The sequence below is a fragment of the Oratosquilla oratoria genome, chromosome 33 (genome assembly GCF_046742065.1).
Source record: "Oratosquilla oratoria isolate Oo_2021 chromosome 33, ASM4674206v1, whole genome shotgun sequence".
NCBI classification, from domain to species: domain Eukaryota; kingdom Metazoa; phylum Arthropoda; class Malacostraca; order Stomatopoda; family Squillidae; genus Oratosquilla; species Oratosquilla oratoria.
Window position 1 is genome coordinate 43,695,532 of NC_134809.1, and position 25,860 is coordinate 43,721,391.

The window sequence follows — 25,860 nt, forward strand, 5'->3', positions numbered from 1 at the left end:
GAGATTGGCTAAGCTGGAATTACCGACACTGGAGCAAAGAAGAGAGAGAGGTGACCTATTGGCCATCTACAGAATCATGAAAGGCACAGAGATACTTGATAGAGAGAACTTACTTAACTGGGACAAAAGAAACACAAGAGGACATGGTAAGAAAATAAAAAAACATAGCTAAAGAAGAGAACTGAAGAAAAACATTTTCCACATAGAGTTTTGGACACTTGGAACAAACTGAATAATGAAATAGTATGCGCAAAAACCATTCATGAGTTTAAAAACAAACTAGACACTGCGAGATACAATGGCGGGACAACACGAGCATAGCTCCCCTTCCCGCAAAATACAACTAGGTAAATATAACCTCATCTTAGCATCCATTCCCAGATGTCTATTTCTCATTACACTTTTCAATCCACCAAGGCATTTACTCGCTTCTCTCAATCTACATTCTACCCCCACCCCCACTCCTCCCTTTCCTGCCACATTTGCACCCAAGTATCTAAAACTATCCACTTCCTCCAGTCTCTCACCCTTAATGCTCACTTCCAGCCTGCTGTCACTCTCTCCCCTTGTACACCTCATCACCTTACTTTTACCCACATTTATCTTCAGCTTCCTTCTTTCACACACCTTCTCAAACTCAGTCACTAACTTCCTCAATCCCTCCTCTGATCCTGCTACAAGCGCAGTGTCGTCAGCAAACAACAGCTGGCTCACCTCCCACTTTTCTCCATTTTCTTTAATCATCTCCAACCCCTGACCCACTACCCTTGCATTCACCTCTCACATCACCCCATCCATGTAAAGACTGAACAGCCAGGGCAACATAACACATCCCTGACGAAGTCCCACCTTTACCTCAAACCATTCACTCTCTCCATTTCTAATCCTAATGCAAGCTCTACTACTCTCATAAAAACTCTTGACTGCTCTTAACAGCTTTCCTCCTATCCCATATATCTGCAGTACCTCCCACAATGCCTTCCTGTCTACCCTGTCATAAGCCTTTTCCAGATCCATAAAAGCCCAAAAAACATCCTTACCTTTTCCTATAGCTTTCTCACATATCTGTCTTACCACAAAAATCTGATCTACACAACCCCTACCTGTCCTCAACCCACACTGTTCCTCACCAATTACTCCCTCTGTTCCTCTCCTAATCCTCTTAATCAAGACCCTCCCATAAGCCTTCCCAACTACACTCAACAAGCTGATCCCTCTGAAACTACTACACTCACACTTGTCCCCCTTTCCCTTGTAAAGCAGAACTATACAGGTACTCCTCCAGTCCTCCAGCACTCTACCCTCTCTTAAACAAACATTAAATAACCTCACCAGCCAGTCCACCATAACTGTACCTCCTTTCTTAAGACATTCTGCATGGCATCCATCCAGACCAGGTGCCTTACCTGCTCTCATCATCTTAACAGCTGCTTTCACTTCATCCTTCCCTATTTCTCCTCTATTTTCTTCACTCAATCACTCTCATTTTCTTAGCACTTCCCACTACAACTATCTTTCCCTCCCTATCCTCCTTCACATTTAACAACTCCCTAAAATACTCTGCCCAACTTCTCTGTCATACCCTTACCCCATTTCACATCTGCTCTCTTCTTTTCTTCCTTTATCTTATGCTTAACTTCCCTTCTCTTTATTTTGTACCTCTCATACAATTCCCTCGTCCTAATTTGTAGCCAATCTATAAATGCCTGCTTCTCTTCTACACATTTCTTTACTTCCTCATCCCACTATTCACTACCCTTCCTTCTATTTTCTCCTGCCCTCCTTGTTCCACACACCATCTTTGCACACCTTATGACTCCCTCCTTGAACCATCCCCATTCCTCCTCCACTCCTAGTTCTACTCTATCCTTTACTCTCTCCCACTCCTCTTTCAGCTTCTTCTTATACTCATTCTCATTTTTTTTCTCATTTAAGCAGTTCACTCTATGTACCTCCCTACCTTCTGCCCTTTTCCTCTTTTTCCATCTATTCTCCACTCTCAATTTACCTTCCACCAGAAAATTATCTGATATTCCCCCACTCTCTCCCCTTAGAACATGTACATCCTTATCTCTTCCTACCATACTCCTGGTCACCACTATATAGTCTATTAACTCTCTATCTGCCACCCTTCCATCCACCACCCTCTCCCATGTGTACTTATGCTTGACTTTCTTCCTAAATGCTGTATTTGCTATCATCAACTCTCTTTCAAGACACATCTCCACCATCATTTCTCCACTATGGTTTTTACCTGGAACTCCATACTTCCCGATCACTCCGTCTATTGGTTAATTTCCTACCCTAGCTTTAAGGTCTCCCAATACAACTACATTGACATTTCTCCCTAACCCCTCTATGCACTCATTTATATCTACCCAAAAAGCCTCCCTTTCATCTACACTCTTCTCACTACCAGGTCCATACACACTTACAAAAACCCACATCTCCTTTCCCAGCTTCACTTTCACCCACATCAACCTTGATAAAACCTCCTTCCATTCCACTACCCACTTACTTATCTCTTCACTTACTAGTATAGCCACCCCTTCTCTCCATCATCCCCTCTTCACTCCTGAGTACCTCCCAGCTACACTCCCAAATTCACAGTTGCCCTTTCCTTTCATTCTAGTTTCACTCAAAACCAACACATCCATTTTTCTTCTCACAAACATAATGCCTATCTCTTCCCTTTTACTCTCATCTGTACCACATCCACACACATTAAAAGACCCAAACCTTAGGGTACTGGTTGGAAAACTCCCAGACCCTCTTATGCCTTTTCTTCTTTTTTTTTTAGAAATGTCCCCTTTCGGGGCTACAGGTAGTAGGACTCCTAATCCCATCCCCTGTCCCATTTTTTGTCACCTTTTACAACTCAAGTGGAAAGACTTGGTGGTAGCATTCTCTTCCCCCACCACAGGGTTGGCAAAAAAAAAAAAAGGAAATGAATATTCAGAGAAATGGTACAGGACAGTAACAAGGGGTTGGGGGACAGCATAACAGAGGGATAGTCGTAGTATAAAAGTGTCATCATTTCTCTATGAACACAATTTTCCTCTATCACAAAATGATGTGTGGCACTGGTCCGTAGGGGTGCCCCATATAGACCTTAAAGTATCAACTGCATGCTACTTTGCCACAATAACATTCAGCCAATACCAAAGACAGGGTATTGTAAAATAAAATAGTATCCAAAATATGTATCACCAAAATAAAATTGTGCCGTTACGAGAGGTAACGGGGCTTTTTTATATGTCCGTGTATCCCCATGTTTACATATCTTTTTGTCGTAAGGCTCGTTTCCCCTCGGAAGAGGTTTCCAAGTTTGTTTTTCGTAATGTTTAATTTAAGTATGCTGCGAGCAGAAGCTTCGTCTGCTTAAGAATACTATCGTTGTAAGTTGTCTGCAAGCTGTGCTGCAAGATAGCATCTCATTATTTGTACAATGTTCACTTAAAGAATTAGACTTAAGAAGGTGTGTAAGAACCGGTTACTGTGGGTGATGTCACGTCACCTCTAGGCGCCAGTCTTGGTCCGATCTAGAAAGATGTACACACCCCACGCCTAGCCAAACAATGTAAGTCTTAAAACTCTTTGTATTTGAGGTTTAGAGTATTCTAGTGCATCCTTTGTAATACCCTCTTCTTGTGTAGCCTTTAGCCTATAGTAATTATAGTACTTTTTACAGTTTTTCATCAATTCCAACGTATTATCGAACGATGGATCAGATCTGCATTAAATACGCATCAAATAGTGATTCTATAACCTTCAGTCCCAAGTCTGTCTACGTCACGGACGCTATGATGCTGACTGTCTATTTCATCTGCGGAGTCCCAGTAGACTCCGCCATAATGAAAAAATGGTTCGATAGAAACGAACAGATGAAGAAAGCATAGGAATGAGGTTGCGGCCAGACCACGCCCTGCACGCCGTTGCCACGTCTAGATTCCCCTCGTCGTCACCACATGAACTTGATGTGCCGCCTTCCTGGCATAAGTTGCGTGTGTGTGCTTGGGTGTTGTAGCGCAAGTTAAGTGTAGTGTAGTGTAGTGATCTTGTGTCGTCTTAGTGATCGCATCGGCGCGCGAGTGTGATGTGGCAACAACGTATGGTTGCCAAGTCCCAACAGTGTTTACATAACACCTCGTCGCAGTTAAGCATGTGTTTTTCCTTTGAAGGCAAGCTACCTTGCCTAAAATCCTGTCATATGTTAATATAAGCATGCGACTAATGTGCATTTTTAGATTGAACCAAATGTAGGGTTTAATCTGTTGTTGTCTACCTCAATAGTCGTATAGTTAGGAGTGTGATGAAGGGCAGTTCAAGAAGGTCGGTTAGGTCAGGTCGTTCCAGTAGCACCAGTGTTAGTGTTGCAAGGAAGCAACGAGCCAAGGTGGAGACCGCTCGTATCAGAGTCAAGTTTGCCGAACAGGAGGGTCAGCTTATGAAAGAGCAGGCTGAAATGCAGGCCAAGTTCAAAGTTATGACACAGCAAAAGGAGTTGGAAGAAGCCGAAGCCGAACTTAGGCACTTAGGACGATGATTGGGAAACATGCAGTGACTGGGAGCTAGTCAGAAGGATCTGGTAGGCTTGAATCCATGTTCCATTCAGTTTTGAACCTCGTATCGAAAAGGTAAAGGTGAGGTCTGTGCAACCTGCGCAGCAACCTGTTGCTAACCATGTTTCTTATGTGTCACCACCTGTAGTAAAACCTCCTCGGAGTGCATCTCCTAGATTGGGGACAACCTCCAATTCTGCCGATTTGAGCAAGTTCTTCTTGCGGAAGGATTTACTTCTTAGCAGGCTGTCTACGTTTGATGATACTGCGGAAGACTATGCTGTTTGGAAAGAGAGTTTCAAGGAAGTCGTGCAAGAGTTAGGCACCTCATGTAAGGAGGAAATAGACCTGTTAGTTAAGTACCTAGGTCCTGAGTCTAAAGAATGGGCCCGTACAACTAGAAACTCAAATGCCAAGAATCCAACCCTGGCGTGCAGTAGAATTTGGGAGCGCTTGGATGACAGGTTTGCTGCCCCTTCGATCATTGAGACTTCAATTAAAAAGAAGCTCACCAACTTCTCTAGGATTTCACCTAGAGACACCTTAAGGTTATACGACCTGTGTGACATTCTGTACCAGATAGAAGCCTTGAAGGCTAACCCTGTATACAGTACACTGTTTGCATATTATGACGCCTCGTCAGGCATCAATCCCATTGTCGCAAAACTTCCACCCTGTATACAGAGAGCGTGGACTGGCAGAGCCATGAACTACAAGACTGCTCACGGTGTGCCGTACCCACCTTTCTCCTTCTTCATTGAGTTTGTGAAGGAGATGGCAAGGGTCGAGAATGATCCATGTTTCTCTTATCAAAGCCTTGGAGCTCTAAGTTTGTGTGAAGAAGACTGACACCATGTTGTCCAGTGGCAGTAAGTCGACCACGGGCGCTGACAGGTCTGTTGGTGCCGCTAGTCCTACCGAGCAAAGAAAGGCAGAAAAGGGAGATTTTTGCGTCTACCATGATGCCTACGTACACCATTTGGATTTCTGCAGGGCTTTTCGCACCATGTCAGTGAGCGAGAGGAAGGTTTTCTTAAACGATAAAGGAGTGTGCAACAGATGTTGCAAAGGTAACCATCCTCCTTCCAGCTGCAAAGAGAGAACTTTCTGCAAACTCTGTAAGGCCCATACTCATGTGACTGCCTTACATCACGATGAACCCAGGTCGAAGAGGAGTTCGACTCAAGCGGTTACACAGCATGGAAGGGAGGTTGCTCAAGATAAAACACCTCGCTCCCCTGTAGTCAATCAAGTGCCGCTTCCAAATGTTCTTACCCCCATAGTAAAGACTCAGGGAGGGGAGGATGCTGCGGTCAATTCCAAATGTACCTTGATATGCAGTAACCCCACCTCCATGAGTAAGTGTAAAGGTCTATCCTGAAAGTAAGCCAGAGCTCGGAGTGTGGTGTTATGCCATCCTAGACGATCAGTGCAATTGCTCTTTAGCAAGGTCTGAGTTTTTCGATTTGTTTGACCCTCAGTTAGTGGAATGCGACAGCATTCCTCGTGGTTATCCCACCTGGCCGAATGTATTCCACCTCTGGTTCCTGAAGCTGAGATTCTACTCATCATTGGTCGAGATGTGCCTTCAGCTCATTACATTTTTGACCAGAGAATTGGACCTGTCAATGCCCCTCTAGCTCAACAGACCAGTCTGGGTTGGGCAATCATTGGGGAAGTGTGTCTCCATGGCACTTGTAGGCCTCCTGTCATTAGCAGTTTCAAAACATCCTTTGTACATGATAGACGTCCCTCTATAGTCGCACCATGTGGTAACCAGATTCATGTTTCTGAAGTAAAGGATGATTTGTTCAAGGTAACCAAAGATGATGACAAGGCCGCCCTGTCGATTGAAGACAGGAAGTTCTTGGATGTTATGAACTCAGAGTTCCGCAAGGATCAAAGTGGTCATTGGGTCGCGCCACTGCCTTTCCGTCCCAATGTTGTAGCCACCAGTAATAATAGAGACTTTGTGTGGCACCGCACACTGTCTCTCCATCGTAGCCTCAGCACAAAGCCGGAAAAAACGTCAGCATATGATGGCCTTCATGCAAAAGATGTTAGATCGTGGGCATGCTGAGGTTGCACCACCATTGAAGTCTGATCAGAAGTGCTGGTATCTTCCATTGTTTGGGGTGTACCACCCTAAGAAACCTGACAAGATCAGGGTTGTGTTCGACTCTTCTGCCAAATCCAGAGAGTTCTCCCTAAATGATATGCTGATGTCAGGTCCTGATATGACAAACAGTATTCTCGGGATTCTTCTACGTTTCCGTCAGGAAGCTGTAGCAGTGGCAGCTGATGTAGAACAGATGTTCTACAATTTCAAAGTGAAGACTGAGCAAAGAGATTATCTCAGATTCTTCTGGTACAAGAATAATGACCCTGATGAAAGGTTGATTGAGTATAGGATGACTGTTCACGTTTTTGGGAACACGCCATCTCCCGCCATTGCCACCTATGGCTTGCGTAAGTCTGTAGAAGATGCCTCTCCTGAAGTTCGCTATTTCATAGAGAACAATTTCTACGTGGATGATGGGTTAGCATCTCTGCCAGATGCGGAGACTGCTTACAAGTTAATCCAAGACTCTAAGTCAGCACTTCAAGAAGGAGGACGCCTGCGCTTGCACAAGATCACTTCCAACAGTAAGGAAGTGCTGAAAAAGTTTGCCTCCAGTGAGCTGGCCGATAATCTTGAGGAGCTGATCCTAACTTCTGACTCTATGCCTATGCAGTATAGCCTGGGCCTCTTATGGGACATCCAAAGAGACGTTTTCGTCTATAAGTTCATGGATTCAGACAAGCCTTCGACAAAAAGAGGGATACTGTCTGTTGTAAATAGTCTGTTTGACCCCATGGGATTCTTAGCTCCAGTAATAATAGTGGGAAAACTACTCCTAAGAGAGATAACCAATCTAAAGTGTGGTTGGGATGAACCCATACCAGCTAAGATCCATACCAAATGGTCCAGATGGCTAACGTCCTTAAGGGACCTCAAGGACATAAGCATCAATCGTCAGTTTGCTAGTATTTCTTTGTCTCAAGCTCACAGGATAGAGCTTCATACCTTTTCAGATGCTTCCAGAGTAGCAGTAGGAGCTGTATCATATCTTAAGGTTTTCAGTGATACCAAAAGCTACCAGGTGTGTTTTGTGAGGGGACAAGCTAAAGTAGCTCCCAACCATGGTCATACTATTCCCAGGTTAGAGTTGTGTGCTGCAGTGATGGCAGTTAATCTCAGCAATTCCATCTCGGATTGCTTGGACAAACCCTTAGACGCAAGGCATTTCTATTCTGACAGCATGATTGTCTTGGGCTATATTCATAATGAAAGGCGTAGATTTCATGTCTACGTGAGTAACAGAGTAGACCACATTAGGTCATCCACCGAACCTAACCAATGGCATTATGTACCTACAGATTGTAATCCAGCAGACCTGGCTACCCGTGGTCTTGAAATAACCGACCTAAATCAGAGTGATTGGTTGTCAGGTCCCTCAAGCTTATTTGAGGATGTTGTATCCACCAGTGGAAGTTTTCCTCTTGTAAGCCCTGAGACAGATAAAGAAGTAAAGGTATCAGACTACACAATTGAGTCTGAACCCCTTGTTAGTGCAAACAAAAGCAATGTAGAGCCTGCAATTGCGTCATTAGCTCAGAGGTTCTCTAATTTCTCCTGTTGGAGGAGACTTGTAAGAGCGGTAGCTCTCCTTAAGCATATAGCCCGTTCTTTCAAACAAGGTAACAAGTTGTTGTTGTTGTTGTTGTCGTTCCCTAGACTGTCTGTCCGAGCAGTCCCGTCTCCCCAAGGAAGGCCACAGCCGAAACTGGGTTTTCCCACAAATCCTTTATAGAGTGAATGTTGTGTTGTTTGCGTGCATGATTGTGTATAATGCAGTCTTCCATTATGTGTTGTATGGTATGGGGTGAAGTGTTACATCCTGGGCAGCTGTTCACAACACGGTCGTCCAGCCTCTTCTGGTAGCTTAGAAGTGCTGGGTGGTGACCGCATCGCAGTCTGGCCAAGTGGATTCTGTCCTTACGTGGGAGAGAGGATTCAGAAGGGTGGATATCAGGGGGTCTGGCATGCAGCAGTGTGTTGTCTTTCAGTGTGTTAATGGAGCGGTGAGTGATATGATTATGAATATGTTTCCGGAGGCTGGTATTTGGTGGTTGTGGAGGAAGAGAAGAGAGTATCTGTGTGTAATAAAGGTCTTTGGGTGTAGTTTTAATGTTTCTTGGTGTGTGTGGGTGTTCTGCTATGTAGTGTAGCGGGTGTGATGTGTTTGTGGTGGCTGCAGCAAGTGTTTGTGTGCCTCTCATGTCGAGGTGGTCCTTGACTTTGAGGACTTTTGTTTCATGGTGTAAATGGTCTGTAGGTGATGTATTTGTGCAGCCTGTAATTGTTTTTAGGGCTTTGTTTTGTATGATTTGAAGGGTGTTGTGGTGTGTCTCACTGAGATTAGGAGCCCATGCAGGACTCGCATAATTCATCACTGAGCGTATGCATTGTTTGTATATTGTTATATTAGTTTCTTTGTTTTGTCCAAATGTTGTTCCAGTGATTGACTTAAGTGCGTTAAGTCTAGGTGTGCATTTGTTTTTTATGTTTGTGAGGTGTTGTTTGAAAGACATGGATGTATCGTATGTTACACCAAGAATTTTCGGTGTGTTTGTGTGTGGTATTAGAGTGTTGTTGATGTAGAGATGAGGTATGTATTTGTGTTCTTTTGTCCAGTTGGTGAGAAGTGTTGCTGTAGATTTGGTTGGAGCTATTTTGAGTCTGTTTGTGATGAACCATGTGTTGAGTGTGTCAAGGTAAGGCTGGATTATTTCTGCAGCTTTGTCTGTGTTACGATGTGTGCAGGTGATTGTTATGTCGTCTGCGTAGGAAGAGATTTGTATTTCTGAGGTGTCTGGCGTGGGTAAGTCATGCATGTATAGATTAAATAATGTGGGGGATAGAACTGAGCCCTGTGGTACTCCGTTCTTAATGTTTCTGATGTGCGATGATTGGTCATTATATGACACATGAGCATTCCTGCCTGCCAGATAATTGGCCAGCCATCTTTTGGTGTTATTGTGCATGTCTGTGTTATATATTTTATTTGTTAGGTTGTGGCGGGGGATAGCATCAAAAGCTTTACTAATGTCCAATGTTATAAGAAGTGTTCTGTGGTGGGGCCTATCTGAATTGATGCCATCTAAAATTCTTTGTGTGAGGTTTGTCAGAAGAGTGTTTGTGGAGTGTAGTGGCCTAAAACCGTGTTGTGAGTCAGCAAGGGGAATATATGGTGTGACAAGTTTAAGTATTAGGCGTTCAATGACTTTAGAGGGGGTGCAGAGAAGTGTGATTGGGTAACAAGTGTTGTTCAGGTTGGCATATATGCAACAAACATAAGTCACCCGATCAACTAGAAGATGCAGCTGATTTCATTGTTCAGACATACCAAAAGGATTATTTCTCGTCTGCCATGACTAAATTGCAAGGTGAAGTTTGTTTACCTCCTTCCAGTCCCATTGCATCTCTGTCTCCTTATTTAGACCAGAAGGGCCTACTTCGTGTAGGAGGCAGGTTGAGTCAAGGCGGTGATATACTGGGTATGCTTGCAAGGCCTATTATTATTCCAAAGGAATCCCATTTAGGCTTGTTGTTGATCCGTCACTACCATGAGACAGTGCACCACCAAGGGAGAGTGATTACAGAAGGAGCCGTCCGTACAGGTGGTTTCTGGATTTTGGGAGGGAAACGTACCATTTCTAAGGTCATTTCCAAATGCGTCACCTGTAAAAGGGTAAGAGGTAAGGTGTGTGTTCAGAAGATGGGAGACTTACCCGTCGATAGACTTACTCCCAATCCGCCATTTTCCTATGTAGGAGTTGACCTTTTTGGCCCCTGGCATATAAAAACTCGGCGCACTAGAAGTTCCTTCCTCGAAAGTAAAAGATGGGGCGTTCTGTTCACCTGTCTTGTTTCCAGAGCTATCCACATAGAGACTGTAGAAGAATTGAGTACTTCTTCCTTCATTAATGCCTTAAAGAGATTCATTTGTATTCGTGGCCCAGTTAAGATGATGCGTTCTGACAGAGGCACGAACTTTGTAGGTGCTGTCAAAGCACTGAACTTGCTTGCCATTACCGATGAAGGTGGTGATGTCAATAGTTTCTTGTCAAGTCAAGGTTGCACTTGGTTGTTTAACCCTCCTCATGCTTCTCACATGGGTGGAGCATGGGAGCGTATGGTGGGGATAGTCCGCAACATCATGAATGTGATACTGACTAACCATCACCCCAAGGCATTAACACATGAGGTGTTAGTAACCTTCTTTGCAGAAGTATGTAAGATCGTGAATTCCAGACCTTTAGTTCCTGTTTCCCCGGACCCTAGTAGTCCTTTCATTTTGTCTCCGTCCATCCTTCTCACTCAGAAAACTGATATTCCTGTAACTCTTCCTGAAGAGATAGATATTAAGGCAGTATACAAATCTCAATGGAAGCATGTCCATCACCTTGCTGAGGAATTCTGGAAGAGATGGAAGAAAGAGTATCTTTCCTCTTTGCAACCCAGAAGAAAGTGGGTCAATTCCTCTCCAAATGTAAAGGTGGATGATGTAGTGTTGGTAAAAAATCAAGAGTGTCCCCAAGGACAGTGGCCCTTGGGTATTGTAAACAAAGTATTCCCTGGCAAGGATGATTTAGTCAGGAAGGTCCAAGTAAGAGTTGTGGTAAACAACAAAGCCCATGAATATGTAAGACCCATTTCTGAGCTTGTGTTGCTAGGTCAATAGATTTGGTAATTTTCCCCCCTAGAAAATTAGGAAGGGAGTGTGCCGTTACGAGAGGTAACGGGGCTTTTTTATATGTCCGTGTATCCCCATGTTTACATATCTTTTTGTCGTAAGGCTCGTTTCCCCTCGGAAGAGGTTTCCAAGTTTGTTTTTCGTAATGTTTAATTTAAGTATGCTGCGAGCAGAAGCTTCGTCTGCTTAAGAATACTATCGTTGTAAGTTGTCTGCAAGCTGTGCTGCAAGATAGCATCTCATTATTTGTACAATGTTCACTTAAAGAATTAGACTTAAGAAGGTGTGTAAGAACCGGTTACTGTGGGTGATGTCACGTCACCTCTAGGCGCCAGTCTTGGTCCGATCTAGAAAGATGTACACACCCCACGCCTAGCCAAACAATGTAAGTCTTAAAACTCTTTGTATTTGAGGTTTAGAGTATTCTAGTGCATCCTTTGTAATACCCTCTTCTTGTGTAGCCTTTAGCCTATAGTAATTATAGTACTTTTTACAGTTTTTCATCAATTCCAACGTATTATCGAACGATGGATCAGATCTGCATTAAATACGCATCAAATATCCCGTGATTCTATAACCTTCAGTCCCAAGTCTGTCTACGTCCCGGACGCTATGATGCTGACTGTCTATTTCATCTGCGGAGTCCCAGTAGACTCCGCCAAAAAATGTAAACTATAACCTGTAAACTGTTCAATATGCTGATGTAGGTTTTTTCAGATGCATTCCACCAACAGAGAGAAGAGCTATCAGTCTTTAGGTGGAAAGCAGACCGGGAAAGTCTGCTGGTGTAATGTTTGATAATTAAACTTTTCAAGAGGTCTTGTGGTCTTTGATTTATCCACCATAGAACCATTTTTACACTGGTAGCAGCACCACCCACCCCCAAAATAAGTGACACTGATAAAGTGAACCCCAGTGCCAACGAAAGTGACCATGTATACCTATATTACTCGTTGGGTAGCACGCAGAATAACACAAAACCATTCAATCTTTGAGTGTTCCAGGATCAAGTGACCTTGTGTACTCTTCCCCATATACACAAGTGCCGAAATCAGTTATTTAGTTAGAGTTTGCTTGAACACATTGTGTGGACATAGCCCAAATGTATCAGTTGCCACAATCCAGCAAAATTTGTGAGCTGTCACAATCAACACCGCTACAACAAACAATTTTATTTCCTCCTTGGGCAACATAGACAACGTGTAACCAAATTCCCCACCTCTCCTCCCAGAAAAGAAACTCAAGGTGGTGCCGAATCAACTGAACAGGACAACAGGGTCGCCCATCTAACCGACAGATCACCCTGCTACTACACCCTCGGCACCACCCCCTATGTGATTAACTACCCACCTGGCTCTCCACATCATCCCAAGACCACCTATCAAATTCAACAGTCTGCAGCACAAGTAACTGTCTTCCAGTCAAACACATTTATATATAAAAATTTAAAAAATGCCCCTTTTTAGCTAAATTATAATCATATATATATATATATATATACACATGCATATTCTCATATTCTAAGAATACTTCATCTTGGATTTCAATTTTCTTTGAAGGTGAGGAAGAAATTTATATATACATAAAACTAATTATAAAAACATTTTAGGTTGAACATCATCAACAGCACAAACCAACAATCTACTCCTTGCCCTATAGGAACCACCTTTGGAACGATGAACAAGTAATATACCCTTTTTTTTTTTATCTTTGTGCATATATATTTATATATATATCTGTTTTTCTTTCATCATTGACTTACATGTATAAAAATATTTACAAGGTCACAAAATACCCGATCACGTTCTGCAGCTAGGAACCTAGTCAAATCAGTAGACCATAACTTTATGAACATCAATAACACAAATGGAGCATGGGGCAATGTAAGCCGACACCCCCCCCAACACCCCCCAAACTAACAACACCGCTACGTCCTGGAGCCGCAGCATCTATGTCGTGGGACCAACCCCCAACCCCAAGAGTTGGGGGCCAAACGGCGGCAACCAGCCCTGGCCACCAGCTCTACGCAGGTGGCACCGATCCCCAAGAGGAGCTACGACTGCCTTGGGGAGTACCACAATCCTTTTCCTCAACATGCAATGTTATGTTTTTTCTGCACCGAGGGGTGATTTTTTTGGCGATCACCCCTCTTCTTCTACTTTTAGCCAGAGATGTAGAGAGCAATCCTTGGCCCACCACAAAATACACATGCCCAACATGCTCTAAACCCATTACCTCGAGCAGACAGACAAAGGGCTCAGTTCAATGCAATATGTGCAAAAACTGGGCCCACCTCACTTGTACAACACTTGCTGACACAAACCAATACACAAACACTTGGACATGTTCTACCTGCCCTCCAGTAACCCCACTCCCACCTCCCCAACCACAGCCAGCACCCTTACCCACTTCCAATTTCCCTTTGCCCTTATCCCCAATCAGTACTCCCCTTCCTTTGTCCCCAATCTCTCCTTTCCCCCCCTCTAACCCAGATCCTATACCTTCCCCATTAACACCCCAACCTCAACCCCAAACGGCAACATACAACACATACAGGACACATAACATCAACATACTACAACACAACATTGACGGTATTAACACGAAAAAACATGAACTCAAACACTTTCTTAAACAACACAACATACACATTGCAATTCTACAAGAAACAAAAGTAAGACACTCACACAAAACACCATCATTTCATAATTACACCACTATCAGACAAGATCGGACTGACGGCAATGGCGGTGGACTCATCACCCTGATCCACCACTCCATCTGTATTGTGGACACAAGTGCCACAACCAAAATTCTCCTCCCTACCACAGATAACACTACAGAAATCCAATCCATTCGAATCTGCACAGGCAACAAATCAACACTGACAATAGTTAACATGTACATTCCCCCCCAATCATCCCCCACAGTTCCAAACACCCTCAGGCCTCAATTTAGCCAACTAGCCTCAATCCCCAACCTGATCATGGGTGGTGACTTCAACGCCAAGTCATCTGCCTGGTATGTCGACAACCCTGACATAGACAGAGGGCTTGATATACAGACTCAGTTTGACTCATTGACTATCATGAACAACACACATAATCATACACATATCCCACACCAAGCCCTATACACTCCCTCCTCTCCTGATATCACCTTCTGCTCCCCCTGCCTAAAGCCAAAAACATCATGGAGAGTGGTCGGAACCCTTGGTTCTGACCACCTTCCAATCATCATCACCACCAAAACAAGATGCACCCCAGTTGGCCACAGACACACATACACCAATTACAAGAGAGCTAACTGGAAAGCTTTTACTGAAGAGACAGAACAACATTTTGAAACACTTAACAGTACACCAATCACAAACATAAACAATGCTGTGCACACTTTTAATACAATCATACAAAACGCAGACAAGAGATACATCCCTAGAGGCAACAGAAAATCACACAACCCCAACTTCACACCAGAAATCCAAGGCCTCATCAGACAACGAGACACACTTAAACACAATACCCCCACACCTATCCCTCAAAACATAGCAGACCAAATACAAACACTAAACACTGTGATTGCCAATAAAATACACAAACAAAAAACACAAAATTGGCAAAACTTTATCAATACACTTGATCACAAAACAAACACCAGCAAATTGTACAAAACACTCAACAGCATTACACTATCCAACAGTAACACAACACGCTCTCACGCAGCAATAATCACAACAACAGACAATCTACCCTCAAACAGACAACAAGCAAACACACTCATAAATCATTTTGCACAGACAAGCCATCTCACTTCTCACCCTGACGACCGATGCACTATTCGACGTAAGAAAGACTTTCCCACAGACTCAGACTATACACCCTTCATAGACAGTCACACAAAACACATAATACATAATCTCAAGCACTCATCTGCCTGTGGCCCTGATAACATAAGTAACATCCACCTAAAACGCATTGGACCACAAGGTATACACGCACTCACAAACATTGCAAACTACAGCTATTCACACAACACTATACCTGACATCTGGAAGCATGGTAAAATAATCACCATTCCAAAACTGAACAAAGACCCAACAACCCCAACATCGCACCACCCAATCACACTTCTCTGCAACCCCTCTAAAGTCATTGAATGCCTAATACTTAAACTTGTCACACCACATATTCCCCTTGCTGACTCACAACACAGTTTTAGGCCACTACACTCCACAAACACTCTTCTGATAAACCTCACACAAAGAATTTTAGATGGCATCAATTCAGATAGGCCCCACCACAAAACACTTCTTATAACATTAGATATTAGTAAAGCTTTTGATGCTATCCCCCGCCACAACCTAACAAATAAAATATATAACACAGACATGCACAATAATACCAAAAGATGGCTGGCCAATTATCTGGCAGGTAGGAATGCTTACATGCCATATAATGGCCAATCGTCGCACATCAGAAACATTAAGAATGGAATACCACAGGGCTCTGTTCTATCCCCCACACTCTTTAATCTATACATGCATGACTTACCCACACCAGACACCTCAGAAATACAAATCTCTTCCTATGCAGACGATATAACATTCACATGCACACATCGTAACACAGACAAAGCTGCAGAAATAATCCAGCCATACCTTGATACACTCAACACATGGTTCATCACAAACAGACTCAAAATAGCTCCAACCAAATCCACAGCAACACTTCTCACCAACTGGACAAAAGAACACAAATACATACCTCATCTCTACATCAACAACACTCTAATACCACACACAAACACACCGAAAATTCTTGGTGTAACATACGATACATCCATGTCTTTCAAACATCACATCACAAACATAAAAAACAAATGCACACCTAGACTTAATGCACTTAAGTCAATCGCTGGAACAACATTTGGACAAAACAAAGAAACTAATACAACAATATACAAACAATGCATACGCTCAGTGATGAATTATGCGAGTCCTGCATGGACTCCTAATCTCAGTGAGACACACCACAACACCCTTCAAATCATACAAAAAAAAAGCCCTAAAAACAATTACAGGCTGCACAAATACAACACCTACAGGCCATTTAAACCATGAAACCAAAGTCCTCAAAGTCAAGGACCACCTCGACATGAGAGGCACACAAACACTTGCCGCAGCCACCACAAACACATCACACCCGCTACACTACATAGCAGAACACCCACACACACCAAGAAACATTAAAACAATACCCAAAGACCTGTATCACACACAGATACTCTCTTCTCTTCCTCCACAACCACCAAATACCAGCCTCCGGAAACATATTCATAATCATATCACTCACTGCTCCATTAACACACTGAAAGACAACACACTGCTGCATGCCAGACCCCCTGATATACACCCTTCTGAATCCTCTCTCCCACGAAAGGACAGAGTCCACCTGGCCAGACTGCAGTGCGGCCACCACCCAGCACTTCTAAGCTACCAGAAGAGGCTGGATGACCGCACTGTGAACAGCTGCCCAGGATGTAACACTTCACCCCATACCATACAACACATAATGGAAGACTGCATTATACACAATCATGCACGCAAACAACACAACATACACTCTATAAAGGATTTGTGGGAAAACCCAGTTTCGGCTGTGGCATTCCTTGGGGAGACGGGACTGCTCGGACAGACAGTCTAGGGAATGACAACAACAACAACAACAACACTCCAAGCCCCCCTAACCCCCGCAACCCAAGAGTACCTATAAATAACAACCTCAGCATCAATTGGTGCAATATCCACAAATCAAACTCCCACAACACCTAGGATTGTAGACAACGCCCTAGACAAAGTACAATGTGTTCCCTTCATAACACAGCATCCCATTCAGATGCTGAATGCAAAGCCCAACAGACTTTCCCCTCTTTCTGAATGCCACTTTTATCCCATCAATCTCATCCTTGTTTGCCCCCACATGTTCACTCCTTCCACCTCTGCCTTCCACACCTCTTTTATTAACCTCTTCACTACGGGGCACATCACACGTCTGGCAGCATTAGCTGCCCGATATGCGATGTTGCATCATAATAATCGCATTATAAAAAATAAAGTCAGTGCTCAATCGTTTGTTCTCTTTCACCCATGTATTTTAATAACCATAGAAAACTGATGAAGCCAGTTTAGAATGAAAATTACGTAGGTACAACTACAATAAATATAATCAAGATGGCGACGTCGGCAACATCGAGTACCCATTTGCTCCTCATGCCGCCTATGTAGGCATCACCGTATGGAAGTGGTTAATCTTTCCTCACTCATTCTTTCCATGTGTCCAAACCATTCTAATACTCTTTCATCAACTCTATCTCCTAACCCCCTTTCCATCCATGTTCTCCTCACCTCCTCATTTCTCACTCTACCCAACCTAGTAACCCCTATCATACTTCTCAGTCACCTCATCTATAAAAAAAAAAAAAATAAATAAATAAAAAAAAAAAATTAGATCAATATATGAAATATATAAAAGAAAAATGAGTGAATAGGTAAATAAAATAGGGTGTGTGTCTTAAATGCATGTGCATCTTATTGGCCAGCATATAATCTATAATGAACAAATCATACTTATACATAAATACATATTTAAACACACACACACATATATATATATATATATATTTATGTATATATATTTATATATATATTTATATATATATATATATATATATATATATATATATATATATATATATATATATATTAATAATTTTCTAATGGCTGTGTATACTTACAAATTTTTTTGCTTTGGTGCTGCTGGAGAGGCCTGATCATTGATTTGTGATATCAATTTTAGAATCCTTCTGCAGAAGAAAAAAATATAAAATGTAATTGTTACCTAAATTTTTCATCTATCAATCTATCTATACACCTAGGGCAACCCAACACTCTCCAACCCTTCCCATTTAATACATACATATACCAAAGGCTTTTTTCCCCTTACATGGGGGGTAGCCAAAAAGAAAAAGGTATAGAAACCACTCCCACCCATTCCATTCCCTACATATTCCACTCCCCTCCACCCTCCTCCCGCCCTCTTATCTTGGCACCTCCTGGATGATGGGTCATCCCTGCATCCTGTCCACTGCCCTGGGTCTGAAGCAGTGTTGCAAGACACAGCACATCCACAGCAAGGCCGCTTTATAGATCTGGCAACCCCCCCTCTCCGTCCCCTCATGCAGAAAAGGAGAAGACGGGGAGAAATCCCTTCAGGCTGCGTCAAATTTTTTCTAATGCATACAACTAGGTAAATATGCACACATTTAGGCCCTGGACATAAACCCACTTGAGAAATTGGCCCAGGACATAAAATGCCACCAATTCCCAAAGTGGGTTTATGTTCTGGGCCCAAATGTCCACACAAGTGATGATTGGTGAGTGCTGGGTTAACTTTTTCCATATAATGATGCCTGTGTGGGCGTCATGAGATGCAATCATTTACCTAGCATTTACCTAGTTGTATTTTACAGGAAGAGAGCTATGCTCAAAGTGACCCATCTTTGTATCTTTCAGCATCTAGTTTATTCTTTAAATTCTTGTATGTTTTTGCACATACTATTGTTTCATACAATTTGTTCCAGACATCCACCACTCTGTGTGGGAAACTATATATTTTTTTCAGATCTCTTCTATAATTATCCTTTTTGAGTTTCTTTTCATGTCCCCTTGTTTTTCTTTTTTTCCACTTTAATAAATCTTCTCTGTCAAGGACTTCCATGCCTTTCATGATTCTGAAAATGGCCAGTAGATCTCGTCTTTCTCTTCTTTGTTCCAGAGTTGGTAGTTCCAGTTTGGCCAATCTGTGTTCATATGTCAATTTTGAGATATCTTTATTGAAAACTCACCAGAACCCAATTTGCTGTCACATATAATTCAATATGCCTTAAGGAACACATACCGTCGCCGCAAAAAAAAATGGTACACTAAGATTTTTTGGATAACTAAACACAAAAGTACATGTTAAATGGGTTTTATTTGCCTTTTAAGCTTACATTATATATACAAAATTAATATTTGGTCATGTGGCCCTTATTCTTGATCACCATCTCGATCCTCTTGGGCATCGAAGTGGCGAGGTTGGCGAAATACTGTAGGTCCATCGAGGCCCAGTGCTTCTTCAGCGCCTCCTTCAGGTCGGGTATGGTGCTGGGTCGTTCCTTCTCCAGGATGTTTTTCATCTGATTCCATGCGTTTTCAATGGGATTCAGGTCAGGGGAGTTACCAGGCCACTCCAGAACATCAATCTTGTTGGTTTCCAGGAAATCCTTCACTGCTTTGGACTTGTGTGCTGGGGCTCCGTCGTGCATAAAAAAGTTGCAGTCATGGATCCGCCAGAAAATCAGCATGTGGTTTCGCAAAACCTCGATGTAGTTGGCAGACTTCATTGTGACGTTCTTGGGGAGGAAATACAAGCCAGCTCTACCATTATTTCCAGTGAAGGCGCCCCACACCATCACGCTGTCAGGATGTTTAACAGTCTTGACGGTGTATTTTGGGTCGTAGCGGGAGACATTACTGGGGCGGCGGACCAGCTTTGAAGTTCCTCTGATGAGCCGGAACGTACTCTCATCACTAAACATCACCTTCTTCCAGTCGTCTGATGTCCAGTGTCGGTAATTCTTACAGAACTGCAGCCTTTTCTTCCTCATCTTATCAGTCAGCAGAGGTTTCTTGGCGGCCCGACGTGATGGTAATTTTAGGTCCTTTTGTAGTCGATGCTGCACGGTTCTCACTGTGACGTCCTGGAGCAATTTCGGGTGCTTTTCTTTCAGTTCTAAGGCTGTTATTCCGGGGTCTGCCTTCACTTCTTTCTTTAGAATGAAGTCTGTGCGTGCTGATGTCTTCCGTGGTCTGCCAGAGCCCTCCTTCCGTCGCGGTGTCGTGCCGGGGGCAGAGCATCACCAGCTTTCTTCAGGCGGTAAACGGTCATTCTTGACACTTGCAGTTCCGCCGCCACGCGTATCACAGATACTCCTTGTTCTATCAGGGACAAGGCCCGGCTCTTCTGTTCCAGGGAAAGTTGATTTTTAACCATTGTGCCTGGTGGAAGTGGAAATATAGGCGGCCAAAGTTGGGTGTCAAGTGAAAAAATGGCGTGATTGAGAGCAGCGTATGGGCAATCTTTACTCGACGAGCTCTGCGGGCTCATGAGGTGTGAGATGTTGCGGTGGAGGGGTATAGGGGGTGAGGGAGGGGACTACGTCATAGCTAGATCCGCCCACTACACTTGTGGCTCAGACCAGAATTCTTTTGTTACGTCGCGCCGCGTGTAACATTTTTATTTGCGGTGAAAATGTAACTTTTTTTTTGCGGCCACTGTATATATATGTATGTACTCTATAAATATATATATATATATATATCTATGTATATATATATATATTCATGTATATATATATATACATATACAGTAAGTCCTCGTTATACAGTACATATGCGTTCCTGAAAACCTTACCGCAAATTGAAATTACCGTATACCGAACCCATTATAACATGTAATAATAGGATATGGCAGACGCACCTTCTCCCTGCTCTTTCCTCTTCAAAACATGAGCAGATACCGAATCTGTGAATTTTTCTTAACATAGATAGAATCGAGGGTAGTAATTACCAAATACCATAACTGTGAATTTACTGGATAAAGAATTACCGTATAAGGAAGACTCACTATATATATATATATATATATATATATATATATATATATATATATATATATATATATATACAGTCGTACCTCGGTACTCGACCATAATCCGTTCTGAGGTGGTGGTCGAGCACCGATTTGTTCGAACACCGAAACCAATTTTCCCCTTATCACTGTCTTTCTTTGGACCCATTATTAAGGGCTAGAGCAACACGAAAAAGTTTAAATCTGGGAAGAAATACTCGAACAAACTGCGTACGTCTTACTCCGCTGGCGGTCTGAGTCGAACTGACGCTTACCCGCTGTTCGAGCTAGTCGAGTACCGAAAATCTGTTCGAGGTCCGATGCATTTTCTACTCGAATTTTTTGGTCGAGCACCGATTTGGTCGAGTATAGAGGCGGTCGAGTACCGAGGTACGACTGTATATATATATATATATATATATATATATATACGTATATATTTATATATACATACATATATATATACATATATATATATATACATATATATACATACATATATACATATATATATATATACACATATATACATGGGAAATTGATTACATTGCATAACAGTAACAAGCAAATGATTAAAGAATTAAGTGACCTAAAGAGCGAAACTGATATCCTCAAAAGAGAAAAGTAAAAGAATGAAAAATGTGGACAAAAATTAAAAATTAAAAACTGGAAAAGGAAATCAAAGAGCAATTACAGGTAGTGATCGGAAAGGTGGAAGAGTCAATTAAAGAAACAGACCTCAAATAAAAATTCAAATGAAACAAGAACAGGAAAAAAATATATATATCTTTTAGAGAAATAGTACAAAAGCAGATGGAGGAAAATACAAAAGAAACAGTTATGAAAGTAATTAAAGAAAAGGAAAATTGGGTGAGAGATACAGTTGACAAAGGTAAATGCATTGTGGTCCATGGTATCCAAGAAAAACATGATGTGTATAAATACCAGAGAGAAAAGGAGGAAAAGGAAATAGCTAAGGAAATTTTGAAAGAAATACAGGACGAAGGGCAAAATTTTGACAAAGAAATTGACGAAATTCACAGGATAGGCAAATATTCAAAAGAAAAACAACATAGACCTCTGAAAATAAAACTAAGAACTCAAATGATAGCCGAGGAGGTATTATCGAAAGCAGTTAAATTAGCAAACAGCAAGAAATTCAAACATATATGGATAAAAAAGGAAATGAGTGATGAGGAAAAAGAGAAAGACAAGGCTCTCAGAATTGGAGCCAATGATAGAAATGAGAAAAGAACACAGATGGAAAAAATTAGTTTTTTTTTCTAGAGTACTGGACTTGAGACTGAAAAAATGGTACATAAAAAAAATGGAAATTTAAACCAAAAAAGAGAAGAAAATATGAAACTAAAAGTGGCATACACAAATATTGATGGCATGATCTCTGGAATTAATTAACTAAACGACTATCTAGAAATAGAGAAACCTGACATTATGGGAATTGTGGAGACAAAAGTGAAAGGCCCTCTATCAACAAGTATGGTGAGACAAGGTCTATACAACCACTGGGCAAAAAATACAACAGACAAGCAGGGAGGTGTCATGATATTGACCAAAAAGAGTTTAAATGTGACAAAGATAAATGAAGGCAAAGATAATGTGGAATTGATTATGGTTAAACTTGTAAACAAAAATATGAAAAGCAGAAAATTTGTAGCATTGTATGTGCCAGCAAAAATACAGGCTTGGTCTGATAGTGATAATCCTAAATTACTGGAAGACACAATGAATGCGCTAAATGAGTTACTGAAAGAGGGTGGTAACATCGTAATTATGGGTGATTTTAATGCAAAGGATATAATCTGGGAAGAAATGATAGTAAAAGGGGAGAAGAACTTTGGAGCAACATCTCACTGGATATGACCATCGAATACACCTTAACACAATGGGTTAAGGAAAATACTAGATATAGAAACAATGAGGAACTGTCTAAACTAGACTTATTATCTTCTGAACCAGATATCATGAACAAAATGGAGTATAAAACACCAATTGGAAAGAGTGACCATATACTAATAGAGTTTGAATTAAAAGAAAAAAGAACAAAATGTAGGAAGGAATGATAAGCATAGAGAAGGAAGATTGATGTACAATGAAACTGATTTTGTAAAACTAAGAAAAAATTTCCAAAACACAAACTGGCATTAGAAAAACCAGATGTAATGGGAATTGTAGAAACAAAATTAAAAACTCCTCTACCACCAAACACTGGAATAAGGTCTATACAACCATTGGATGAAAAATAGAAAGGAAAAACAGGGTGGAGTAATATTTTTGACTAAGAAAGACTTAAATGTGACCAAAATAACAGAAGAAAAAAAAATGGAATTGATTATGATAAAAGTTGAAAACAGTGACATGAAAAGTAGAAAATTTGTAGTAATGTATGTACCCCCTAAAACACAGTCTTGGACAGAGAGTGGTCACTCCAAACTGTTGAAAGACACAAAGAATGTACTTACTGATTTACTGAAAGGAGGAAATATAATAATTATGGGTGACTTTAACTCAAAAGAAATATGTTGGGAAGAAATGACAGTGAAGGATGGAGAAGACCTCTGAGGAAACATACTACTGGATATGACCACTGAATATACAATGACTCAATGGCTAAAGGAAAATACCAGATACAGGAACAATGAGGAACCATCAAGACTAGATTTAATACACCAGAGCCTGAAATTGTGGACAGAACTGATTACAAACCCCAATTGGGAAGAGTGACCACTTACTAATAGAGTTCAAACTAAAAGAACAAATGGATTTGAGAAGAAATGAGAAACATAGAAAAGGAAGATTGATGTACAACAAAGATTTTGAGAAACTCAAGAAATTCTTTCAAAATGCAAATAGGGAAAACTTCTTAAATGAAGAAAGAAAGATGGAAGAGAAATGGAACATACTAAAAGAAATTTACAATGAGGGAATAAAGAAATATGTAACAAAACAGAAGCAAGAAAGGGTATACATTAAGTGCTGGTACAATAAAAAATGTAGTGAGGCTAAAGAGAAGCTTGGAAAAGATGGAAAAAATATAAACAAAATGAGTAAGTGGCAAACATATCTCAAACTAAGAAATGATTATGTATACATAGAGAAGAAAAGAGAGACTATGAAAGGGACATAATAGAAAAATGCGAAGAACCTAAACTATTTTACAAGTATGTAAATGGTAAAATAAAAGACAAACAAGAAATAGTAAGCCTGCACCAAGGGAATTACAAATATAAAGATGTAGAAATGGCTGAAATTATGAACACACATTTCAAATCAGTATTCATAATTGAAAGTTCACAAAACTGTTAGGAAATACAGAGGAAAATACCTCCCAATGAGAGAAATAATTGTGACACAGAAGGGAATTAGAGACCAAATAAAAAACCTTGATGTCAGAAAATCACACAGTCCAGATGGAATTGCAAACTGGATATTAAAAGATTGCATAGATGAATTGATGGACAAAATATACGAGATAATTAACTACTCAAAGAGGGAAATGTACCACAGGACTGGAAAAATGCAAATATTGTACCAATATATAAAGGAGGGGACAAAGAAAGTCCAACTAACTACAGACTGGTCTCCCTTATAAGCACAATAGCAAAAATATGTGAAAAATTTATCGAAAGTAGATGGGTTAAACATCTGGAAGAAAAAATATATATATACTGAATCCAAATAAATTTGGATTTAGACAAGTAAGATCATGTACCACAAACTTGATTTGCTTCTACTCTAGACTAATAGAAATAATACAAGAAAGGGGTGGATGGGCGGACTGTGCTTTTCTAGATCTACAAAAAGAATTTCATAAAGTACCACATAAAAAAATGATGATAAAAATAGAATCAATAGGTGGTATTAAAGGAAAATGATTGGAATGAATGTAAGACTTCTTGACTGGGAGAAAAATGAGGGCAGTAATTAGAGACAAATACTCAACCTGGGAAGAAATGATAAGTGGTGTCCTGCAAGGTTCAGTATTGGCCCCGATCATGTTTGCCATATACATAAATGACATGGATGAAGGTGTGGAATGTAATATGAACTTCTTCACAGATGATGCAAATACTAAAGAAAATAAGTACAGAGGAAGATTGTGAATCACTACAGAAAGACCTAAATAAAATCTGGAAATGGAGTCAAAAGTGGGAAGTGAACTTTAATATCAAGAAATGTAGTATAATGGAGTTTGGAAAAAGTAAAAATAGAATATCGAGGAATTATAAAATTTGTGAAGTAAAAAAAGTGAGCTTGGAAAGGGACCTAGGAGTAATTATCAGCAAAGACATGTCACCAGACAAACATATCAATAAAATAGTCGGAGAAACCTTCAACTTACTAAGGTTGATGAAAGTGGCTTTTGACTATTTGGATGAGGAAATGGTCAAGAAAATATTAGTTACACTGATAAGACCAAAATTGGAGTATGCTGCAACACTATGGACACCCAGTACTAAAAAGAATATAAAGAAATTAGAAAGAATCCAAAAAGCAACGACAAAGATGGCACCAGCACTCTCTAAATTGACATACGAACAAAGATTGACCAATTTGGAACTACGAACTCTGGAACAAAGAAGAGAAAGAGGAGATCTACTGACTATATAATCAAGAAAGGAATGGAAGTCCTAGATAGAGATGATTTATAAAAGTGTGAAAGAAAAAAAACAAGAGGACATGAAAATAAAATAAAAAAGGATAATATTAGAAGAGTGAAAAAGAACAGCTTCCCACACACAGTGGTGGATA

The 25,860-nt window shown here is 41.1% G+C and overlaps 1 protein-coding gene across 8 annotated transcripts in view; it reads right to left on the minus strand.

Annotated features, from left to right (window-relative positions):
* LOC143017865 (uncharacterized) overlaps positions 1–25,860 on the minus strand; it is a 466,837-nt gene that overhangs the window by 377,336 nt on the left and 63,641 nt on the right. For 7 of the 8 annotated variants that reach the window (XM_076172851.1, XM_076172852.1, XM_076172856.1 and 4 more), the window contains exon 5: positions 18,155–18,223. In XM_076172851.1, the coding sequence (XP_076028966.1) occupies positions 18,155–18,223 (69 nt within the window). Of the gene's footprint in view, positions 1–18,154; positions 18,224–25,860 lie in introns of those variants that run through there. The other variant, XM_076172858.1, reaches the window with a different exon arrangement.